At 41.2% G+C, this 10,607-nt stretch overlaps 1 protein-coding gene across 1 annotated transcript; it reads left to right on the top strand.

Moving 5' to 3' along the window:
• The first annotated feature begins 208 nt into the window (after window positions 1-208).
• LOC143597413 (glyceraldehyde-3-phosphate dehydrogenase, cytosolic-like) lies at window positions 209-3,396 on the top strand. Its single transcript, XM_077075919.1, has 9 exons — window positions 209-247; window positions 313-413; window positions 737-852; window positions 1,394-1,493; window positions 1,575-1,721; window positions 2,471-2,531; window positions 2,621-2,718; window positions 2,802-2,944; window positions 3,038-3,396. Exons 1-9 carry the CDS (start codon window positions 220-222, stop codon window positions 3,252-3,254), a joined length of 1,011 nt encoding a protein of 336 aa, XP_076932034.1. The 5' UTR covers window positions 209-219; the 3' UTR covers window positions 3,255-3,396.
• The last annotated feature ends 7,211 nt before the right edge of the window (window positions 3,397-10,607 follow it).

Below are 10,607 nucleotides of genomic sequence, written 5' to 3'. Positions count from 1 at the left end.
CATGGACATAACTTGAGGGACTTAACTAAAGTACTATCCGATGATGTCTTCATGTAGACCGAAGCTCACGGTCTACGTTCAATTCAAACTATATATCCGTATTTCACTGTCCACCTTTGAAGTTATCATTATATACACGTACACACATGCATATTACACCATCACTACAACCTTTTTATTCCTAATAATAATCTCTTTCTTTCTTTCGTTACACTAAGCATGGCAAAGATCAAGATCGGAATCAACGGTTAATTTCTCATCCTTGATTAATAATTTTGTTTGATTCGACTTTTTCTAATTTGTTTCATACAGGATTTGGAAGAATCGGCCGATTAGTTGCCAGAGTTGCGCTACAAAGCGATGATATTGAACTTGTTGCTGTTAACGATCCGTTCATCACCACTGACTACATGGTGCATTTCTCTCCGCTCTTTATGATAATAAAAACGATATAATTCATTAGTCTGTAAGCGCTTAATATAAAAAGCGAACAGGTTAATTGATAATGAAATAATGTTCAATTTATAAAAACGTTTTACGAATAACCTTTTTTGTAAAAAGAGTTATGGAATTTATTATTTAGAAATGTCACGTGACAAATAAAAAGTTACGCTTTTATTATGTAGCATATATATATACGATATTATGTTGTAGATTTTAACCATTTCAAACAGTTTTTTCTAGGTAAATGCTTAAGATGATGATTGTTTGTTAATGTTTACTTTTTTTTTTCCAGATTTACATGTTCAAATATGATAGTGTTCATGGCCAATACAAAAAGGATGAAATTAAAGTTAAGGATTCAAAGTCTCTTCTCTTTGGTGACAAACCTGTTAGCGTGTTTGGCATGAGGTAAGTTTGATTCAATTCGGTTCTCCATCTTTTGCTTTTTGCAGCTCACCATACATGAAACAAATCATACTAAATCTAAGCAGTTAATGCGGAAAAATATCAGATGTTGGTCAATGACCGATATTTGAGATATTATTTATCTCGTGGAATATCGGTAATTCTAATATCATGCAGAATTTACACACACACGTGCACACACACACATATATAAATATGACAATTTAACACTAACAATTCAATCAATATATTATTCTACGATTAACAAATTAACCTTTTACAACTTGCAAAACACTAACAACTGTAGCAGTAGGAACTTATTAAGACTTAAAACACTGTTATCGAAAATATCGATGATATGTCGGTCAAATATCAGTCAGTATCGCCGATAATATCGAGATCAATATTATGACCGATATGGTGCACCGATATTTTACCAAGGAACTGGTAACTGATAACTAATATGTCACCAATATATTAGTGATATATCGGCGATATCAATTGCATAGTATTAAATTATTAATAATATTCAACTAACTTGCAGGAACCCTGAGGAAATCCCATGGGGTGAAGCCGGAGCCGAATATGTTGTCGAATCGACTGGTGTGTTCACCGATAAAGAGAAAGCTGCTGCACATTTGAAGGTTATTAATGTTAAATTATTGGCTTATTGCAAGTTTGATGCAATTAAAGAATATTATTATTAATGTTTAGTTGTTGATTAGGGAGGTGCAAAGAAGGTTGTGATCTCAGCTCCAAGTGCAGATGCTCCAATGTTTGTTATGGGTGTAAATGAAAAAGAGTACAAATCTGATATCACCATTGTTTCTAATGCCAGTTGTACCACCAATTGTCTTGCTCCATTGGCAAAGGTTAGATACATTATTTGTAGCATACTTAGGGCTGTTCATGAGCCGAGCCGAACCAAGCGGAGGCTTGCTCATTGCTTGGCTCGTATACAACCGAACCGAACCGAACCGAACAGCTGAAATTCGAACCGAGCGAAAAACAAAACGAGCCAAAATCGAATCGAGCATTTTTCGATCGAACATCGAGCGATTTCGAGTATTATTAATTTCTTTTTCACATTAAAATTTTCAATAAGAAACAAGTTTGAAGGTTGTAGATAATATATTTTGTAAATAAATTAATAGTTTTAGACAAACGTATAATAGATTGTAAAATTTTAGGAGAAAGAAGTTTGAAGTGAGATATAATGAACATGTAAACAAACGTTTAGTATTCTGAAAACTTGAATCGAACTAATAAAACTATAAAACTGACGGAATAGGAAAAACTTTAGAGGGTTTAAAAAGTTGTATACTTATATTTTGTGTGTGTTGTCTATATATTTGTATATTTTTTCATATATATTTATATATAAAAAATTAAAAATTTCGAGCCGAATCGAACCGAGCAGGCCTTTGCAAGTTGCTTGGCTTGTTTACAAACTAAACCGAGCAGAGCGGCTTGTTTACAATCGAGCAAAAAAACGAGCGAGCATTTTCCAAGCAATTTCCGAGCGAGTTCGAGCGGCGAGCGGTTTGGATGGCGCTTTGCATACTTGTCACATTTTGTTAATAGATTTATAAAGTTTAATGTTCTTTGTATTATAATATAGGTCATTCATGACAAATTTGGCATTATTGAAGGCCTTATGACCACTGTTCACTCCATCACAGGTTAACATAACTTTTATACATGTTCATACCCTATAATGTAAACTTATAATTCATACTAACTTTATTTATTTATTTTTTAAAATGTTTAGCAACTCAAAAAACTGTTGATGGTCCATCAATGAAGGATTGGAGAGGCGGAAGAGCCGCTTCTTTTAATATTATTCCGAGTAGCACTGGCGCTGCTAAGGTACTAGCGTGTGCGATTATGACGTTTTATTTACATATGTTATGTGAACATATGTATGATGTATCATCACTTTTTTTTTGAAGGCTGTGGGAAAAGTCCTTCCTGCCCTTAACGGGAAACTGACAGGAATGTCGTTCCGTGTCCCCACGGTTGATGTATCCGTGGTTGACTTGACTGCTCGGCTCGAGAAGCCTGCTTCATATGATGATATTAAGGCTGCTATCAAGTAAAATCATCTCAATTCTTCATAATGTTATGAATGATATTTTAACTTTTAAGTTTCGGTGTTTGGTGTAGTGGTTAATGTTATGTCGTGCAGGGCTGAGGCCGAGGGAACTTTGAAGGGAATCCTAGGATACACCGAGGATGATGTTGTGTCTACGGATTTTGTGGGTGACTCGAGGTCTAGCATATTTGATGCAAAGGCGGGTATTGCTTTGAATAACAACTTTGTGAAACTTGTGTCTTGGTATGACAACGAGTGGGGATACAGTAACCGTGTTGTTGACTTGATCCGTCATATGGCTAAGTTTTGAGCTGTTGGTGATGTTCGAGTTGCAAAAATCGTGTGCCGATTGATGCAGCTTCATGGTTATGGTTATGGAGTTGTTTGGGGAATAATTAAGAGTTATATAGTTTGGTTTTTTACATTTTGGAACAAACACTCTTGTTCACAATTTTGATAAATGCAATGGTTTATTTACTTTTATTACTTTTGTGAATGATGATTGATGAATAATAAGAAAATCTGATGGTGAGTCATGGAGACTCTTCCACAATTACAAGTGTTTTCAAATTATGCTTCTAATTAAACACTCATATGAGTGTTTAATTTTGATTATTGGCTCAAAGTCCATATCTATTAATGCACCAAGTTGATTAGCATTTAACACCACCGCCGCAGCATGACCACCGCCACCACCATCGTTGTCATCATTGTCATTTTTATTTTGGTAAATTTTCTTTATTATAAGGTATGGCATTTTTGTCATTTGTATTTCAATCATGTGGTTATTTATTTATTTATTGCTACTGAACAATATAACCGAACATGACAAAGGAATTGTAATAATCAATTTCAGTCCCCTATCAATTCTATTATCTTGTCCATTTCGTTACCTCTTACCAAACAGACCCTTAATGTAGCAATATAAATGTTTTTAATTAAAACTTTGTATCAATACTTACGTTTTTAATCAAAGTTTTGTACCAGTAGTACGTATTCATCAAATTTTTTTACCAATAGTCACTTCTTGGCACATACATTACTTTATATACACATATGTGCGTGAACTCATTACAATATTTACTAATTTTACGTTTCTAAAGTGTAAATACCATTTAGAAGTTGGACACACCAACATCATTACATATAGTATGCCTGACTATACCCGGAACTGATTCCTACCCTGACCCGGTTTTGACTTTTGTTAACCATACCCGGAACCGGTTCCCAGTTCCTGAAAATAGCCGCGGTTTATGCACCTGAAGAAGCGTGGATCGACTTACCTTGTATACGATCTACGTTCCTCGGGTATGAGTGTGCTATATCACCGATGGTTTTCCGAGATACGAGTTCTTCCACCTACAAAACGAACAGCACCGTGAGCTTACCCCTCAGAAAGGGACAGAGGGGTCCTCTTTGGGGTAACCCTCCGGTGTGAGAATAAGATATTGCAGGAGAAGATAAGAATGTGAAAAAGAGTAAAGGATTCAGAATATATTTCTTGCCGTGACCCCAACTGTGGAGGTGGTGTGGTATTTATAGTATTAGGGTTTCCAATGATTGGGCTCAGACCCAATTAGGGTCTTTTTGGCCTCCTCCTATTGCTTCGCGCCACGTGTACTTAGGACACCTGGTGCTTTTTCATTGATTATTCTCTGACCAAGGTATTTTACCTGACCCATGTGCCATCACGTGGTGGCACATGGGTTTTGCTGAGTTGTCATTGGCAGCTGTCAACATCAGCACATTCTTTATTCCTTAAAAGATACCTTCTGGAAGGTTGTCTGATGAGTACAATCATGGTTGTCCTTTATGCACCTATCCCGGGGATGCGCAAGGTCTTCTCTTTATTCTCACGCGCAGATGTTTCATGCGCAGATGTGATATGCGTGAGCATGTGATATGCGTGAGCATATGTGATATGCGCCACGCGCGGATGTGATATGCGTGAGCATATGTGATGCGTGAGCATATGTGATGCGTGAGCATATGTGATATGCGTGAGCATATGTGATGCGTGAGCATATGTGATATGCGCCACGCGCATAGGTTTTGGCTTTGTGTCTTCGTGACATCCTGATTTCAAGCCTCTTGTCTATATCTTGTGGGTTGACCCGCCCCGCTCGATGTTAAGGCGGGTGCATACCCCTTCAAGCCCCCCAGTCTAATGTGTGTCTTGTCTCGCGCGAGCGAGGTAAGATAGATATTAGACTTAATAGTTTGCTCTTTTAACAGGGTTTGTCTTTTCTTTTTCATTTCTCATATGTGCGTTGCGCGAAATTCTATCCCTTTGGTTAAAACGAATCGTCAATGCACGTGGTTGGTTGATGCTGACATGCATCAGAGATGGAGACGTTATGTGTCAGACCTTTCGCGTGCTCGAGGTGCTACAGTTGCCTTTCACGTCTCCTCATACAGTGTCAGGAACACGTGTCGCGCTTATGTTGGCCTACGCCTGCGCATGGGGGCGCGTGAGCGTAGATCTGATTATTACTTGTTTCTCTTTCTCTCCCCTGGGCCTATAAAACCAAACCTTTTGAACGGTTTTTTCTTCATCTCCATTGTCATTTTCAGAGCTTTTGCTTCTTCAATTTACATTCCGATTAAGAGCCTTTATCTTTGCTTCCAGATTTCCGTGCTTAAAGTAACCATATTGTTCGATTCGCAATTGTATGTCTGATAACCCAGACACCACAATTTCCCCTAGTAAAGGCCGTGTAAAATCATTGGTTATGTCTACTTTGAAGAAGACCGGCAAGGGTAAACGGGTTGCCGAGGCCTCGTCGGAGGAGGGAGGGAAGAACAAGGCGGTGAAGAGATGGGATGAGATTCCCTGCAAGTTGAAACAATCTGACTTTGATAATCTCGTCGCCTCTCAGGGTTTTCTCCCTGAGTATGGCTGTCTGCTCCCGGCGACCGGGCAAACGGCGGCGGATCCTCCCGCCGGCTATATCTCTTTATACTCTCATTTTTTCACCCACTGTAATCTTCGTCTTCCAATGACGAGGTTTATAGGTGCGCTCCTCCAGTTTTACGGGATTCGTATATCTCAGGTTCCTCCCTGTGGACTAGTGCGCATGACTCATTTTGAGTTCATGTGCAAAGCTCAGCGCGAGGAGCGCACCCCTCGGCGCTTTCAATATTTTTATAAGCCGAAAATCCAAGATTCTTGGTTCTCATTCACACCGCGCAGTCAGAAGGTTAAGTGCTGCACTGTTTCCTTCAAAAGCCTTCATGACTAGGCCGAAAAATCCTTTTATATCAAGGCTGGTGTGATTCCCATCCGCATGACTACGCGCGCGATTACTTTTGCGCCCGCGGATGATGGCGTTCTTAAGAATCCATCTGGCGCGTGGGTTAAGAAGTTATCTGCTGAACCATCCCCCGCCAGGAAAATTTGCGAGGAAGCGTTGGTGGGGGTTGGCATGAGCAAGAGGTGGATTGACAGCGGGACTGAGCCTGTCATCCATGTTGATGGCTCGGGTGGGTTGTTTGTTCATTGCATTAATTTTGCGCGAGTATAATTCGTTTTGCTGATATCACTTGTCTTGTTTTGTGCAGAAAGCAAGGAATACATCCACGCCGCCTATGACGAGCATACGGAAGGTGGCTCAGTCGCGCTGCGCGCTGGGGAAGTTGCTTTCCCTGATTGCTTCGATGATATGTTCATCCCTGTCGATTTAGAATTTTGTTTTTACAGCGATGCGCCTGGTAAGCCTTTGTATTTGTGCTTAGGCCCTTAGAGTACCAAATTTGGTTTTATCATTTCTGTTGCGCGTATTGTAGATGCGCTCGCTAATTATGAGTTGGAGCTTGTGGAAGAGGAAGTGGAGGAGGAAGAAGCTGAAGCGCAAAAACTCAAGCGCAAGGCTAAAGGCAAAACTGGCGCAGGGGCCAGTAAAAAACAGAAAAAAGATGATGCCTCTGTTGCCCAGAATCTTCCTCCTACTCAGGCGAAGGGACTTGAGAAAACCAAGGGTTTTACTTCCAAGTTTTCCTCGTCTTCTTTGCCTCAAGGTGTGGGCAGTCCTCCCGTCCACACGAGGTATGGTGCCGCCACCTCGTCTCTGCGCGCAGCGGACAAAGGAAGCGGTACTGTGCCTGATGTTTCGTCTTCTCCAACAGGTATACTTTGTTTATTTTTTGTGGTTTTATGAGCGTGATTCTGATAGTCATTAATGAAGCTTTGTTCACTCAAATGTTTGTAGAGCCGGCAACGTTGGTGGCTCAACCTCAGGCGCAGCAAGGTGCCGAGGCTACGCCGAAGGTTGTTTTGAAGTCCCCTGTTTTACCCTCGAAAAGGGGGAAAATGGACTTCATGGCGATGTTTAATTCGCGGACTGCGGTGCGCCAAGGTATTTATTGCGCTTTGATTGTCTGATTTTTTCTTTTAGTTCAAGTCACGAATCATTTCTCCTTGTTGGTTTTTTAATAGGAATTATAGCTGGCACACAAGCTGCTGGTGGCACTGCTAGCGCTGGCGCCGTTAGTTCTGCTCCTGCTCCAACAAGTACTGAATCTCCTCTCATTGGGATCACTAAGGAGCAGGAGACTATTTTACGCGCTGATCTAACAGCGTCAAGACCTCCCTCACCTCCTCCTGCGCGCAGCCCTCCTCGTGAGACTATTTTTGATTTTTCCAAGTCGCAGGAGAAGAGACCTGTTATAGAGGATGATGAGGAGGTTAATTTTGAAGATTCTGATGGTGGCCGCGTAAGCCCTATAGCGCCACGAGATTTCGTGGCGCAGCCTTTTTCTCATGGGGCGGGCAGGAGCTCACCAGCTGGCGCTAACCTTTCTGCCGGTTCTCCGCAGGTATAAGTTTATTTTGCTCCGCTGTGCAGACTTCCAAATTAGTGTTTAGATAACTAAAACCTTTCTTTGCGTTGCTTTGTGTTTGTAGGGAGCCGATCACATATACCGCCCGAGCTGGAATATCACTGAAGAGAGCTCGTTCCAATCCATGGGCGTATGTGAAGACTTTTGGGCTCACTCTGTTTCTCCAGCTGAAAGGAGGTTTCAAGAGGACCGCGCTCGCGTGGACTTGCTTAATGACCACCTTTTTGCTGGGTCTGCGTTCTTTGCTGCCTCCCAAGAGCTTCGCAATGATTATATAAAGGTACGTGATGCCCTTGCGGAGGCCAATCAAAAGGCTAAGATTTCTGCTTGGAATCTTTCTGATGCCCGAGAGAGGGCTGAGAAACTCCAAGCAGAACTTAGCGAGAACCGGGCAAGTGCCAACGCTGCTTTTGTGAAGCGCGGGCTTGAGCTGCAAGCTGCGCGGGAGAAGCTGCAAGCGGCAGAGGCAGACGCGGCCAAGTACGCGCGTCGAGCGCGTGACCTGGAGTTGGAAGCAGAGGCGCGTGACCAAACTATTGCGCAGGTTAATACTGACAAATCTTTATTGGAGAGTGAGGTTGCGCGCCTGAAGAAAGAGCTCAATGCTGCGCGAGCGGAAAAGAATGAAGCCTTGGCGGCAGCGGCGTCTGACAAAGAAGAGCTAAAACAAGCCAAGGAAACTGTTGAGTTGTTAAACTCTCAGATCCCTGCTCTTGAGACGTCTGTTTCTTCCCTCGCGCAGGACCGTCAATGGCTGATCTCACAGGGTGTGACTCGTTGCGCTTATGCGATGAAATACTCAGACGAGTTTCAGACCCTTGTGATGGATTGTAATGCGGCGTCGCGCTTGGTGGGTCGAGCTGAAGGGTTTAAGGATGGTTATGAATATGGCATGCTAAAGAAGAATCCATCCGACTACCCCTATCAGCTCGACGTTGTCTGCGCTGACATGGCTGAGGTGGGGGAGAAGTACCTGAATACTCCAATTCCCATCCTTGAGCAGGTATTTTAACCTTAATGAGTTTACTTGACCTATTTTCATAATCTTTTGTACTCATACTGTTCCTTGTGACTTGCAGATAGCCGCGCTTGCTGACCAGCCCGATCTTGGCGCTTTAAAGAAATTACTTGATGAATGTGAAGGGACTGGTGGCCATGATGATGGCGCGGGCAACGCTACCTCTGCCAACGGCTCTGGCGTGGCCAAAGGACCTACTCCTGACGCTATCATAATAGAAGACGACTATATTCAAGACGAACAGCTTGATTATGGTAAGTTTGGAGATGACGAGGAGCGGGCTGCGCCAGATGCTGAGGGAGGAAGTAATGATGAGGACGATGAAGAGGCTGATATTGATATAGAGACTTGAAAAGCCCTTCTTGTTTTTTTTTTTTTTTTGTATTTGTAGTTTTTACCTCATCATTTGTAAATTTGTAAACTTCTATGTTTGTGGAATGAAATTTTGTTTTTCCCTTATTCGCATCTTGCGCATTCCCAATTCGTCTCTTTATATTGCATGTTTGTGCTCATTGAATATAAGGTATGCTTACACATTGAAACTTGGACAAGGCTGTAAGGAAATTATTTTATTTAATCCTTAACAGTTGTCATATTTCAAGTTATTTTGCAATATTCTGAATATGCTGACACGTGCCTTAACATTTCATTGTTCCTCTTTTGCGCGACGTTATCGTGCATTTATTATAGGGAATTATGAATGAGTTTTTTAGCCTTTACGTGTCAGTATGTGTTACTCTGCTTATATCCATTATAATCCCATGCGCGGCCCCGACCTGAGACCTTAACAACTATGCTTTGGCATGTGCTTTGCCTTAGTTGTGCTTAGGTATTTTTATGGTCCAGCTGCGCAATACGTAGGATGGATGCTATGAGTAATTTGAGCTAAGGCCCTGAGCTAAGGCTCATATTATTGGGCTAAGGCCCTGACGTTTTAGAGTTAAAACTCGTTAACGCGTTTGAGCTTGAAGCTCGCGCATGTATGTTTTACTTCGTTTTATCTTTAGTTTGATGTCAATACAATGTTGTCAGATGCTGAGGGAGGAAGTGATGATGAGGACGATGAAGAGGCTGATATTGATATAGAGACTTGAAAAGCCCTTCTTGTTTTTTTTTTTTTTTTTGTATTTGTAGTTTTTACCTCATCATTTGTAAATTTGTAAACTTCTATGTTTGTGGAATGAAATTTTGTTTTTCCCTTATTCGCATCTTGCGCATTCCCAATTCGTCTCTTTATATTGCATGTTTGTGCTCGTTGAATATAAGGTATGCTTACACATTGAAACTTGGACAAGGCTGTAAGGAAATTATTTTATTTAATCCTTAACAGTTGTCATATTTCAAGTTATTTTGCAATATTCTGAATATGCTGACACGTGCCTTAACATTTCATTGTTCCTCTTTTGCGCGACGTTATCGTGCATTTATTATAGGGAATTATGAATGAGTTTTTTAGCCTTTACGTGTCAGTATGTGTTACTCTGCTTATATCCATTATAATCCCATGCGCGGCCCCGACCTGAGACCTTAACAACTATGCTTTGGCATATGCTTTGCCTTAGTTGTGCTTAGGTATTTTTATGGTCCAGCTGCGCAATACGTAGGATGGATGCTATGAGTAATTTGAGCTAAGGCTCATATTATTGGGCTAAGGCCCTGAGCTAAGGCTCATATTATTGGGCTAAGGCCCTGACGTTTTAGAGTTAAAACTCGTTAACGCGTTTGAGCTTGAAGCTCGCGCATGTATGTTTTACTTCGTTTTATCTTTAGTTTGATGTCAATACAATGTTGTCATATTGCTCAAAA

Source organism: Bidens hawaiensis, unplaced genomic scaffold (genome assembly GCF_021521415.1).
Source record: "Bidens hawaiensis isolate Kalapana, Puna unplaced genomic scaffold, B.hawaiensis_p1.1 tig00048245_1, whole genome shotgun sequence".
In the NCBI taxonomy this organism is placed as follows: Eukaryota; Viridiplantae; Streptophyta; class Magnoliopsida; order Asterales; family Asteraceae; genus Bidens; species Bidens hawaiensis.
The sequence above is the reverse complement of the archived record's forward strand: the minus strand, read 5'-3'. Positions and strand labels throughout refer to the sequence as shown.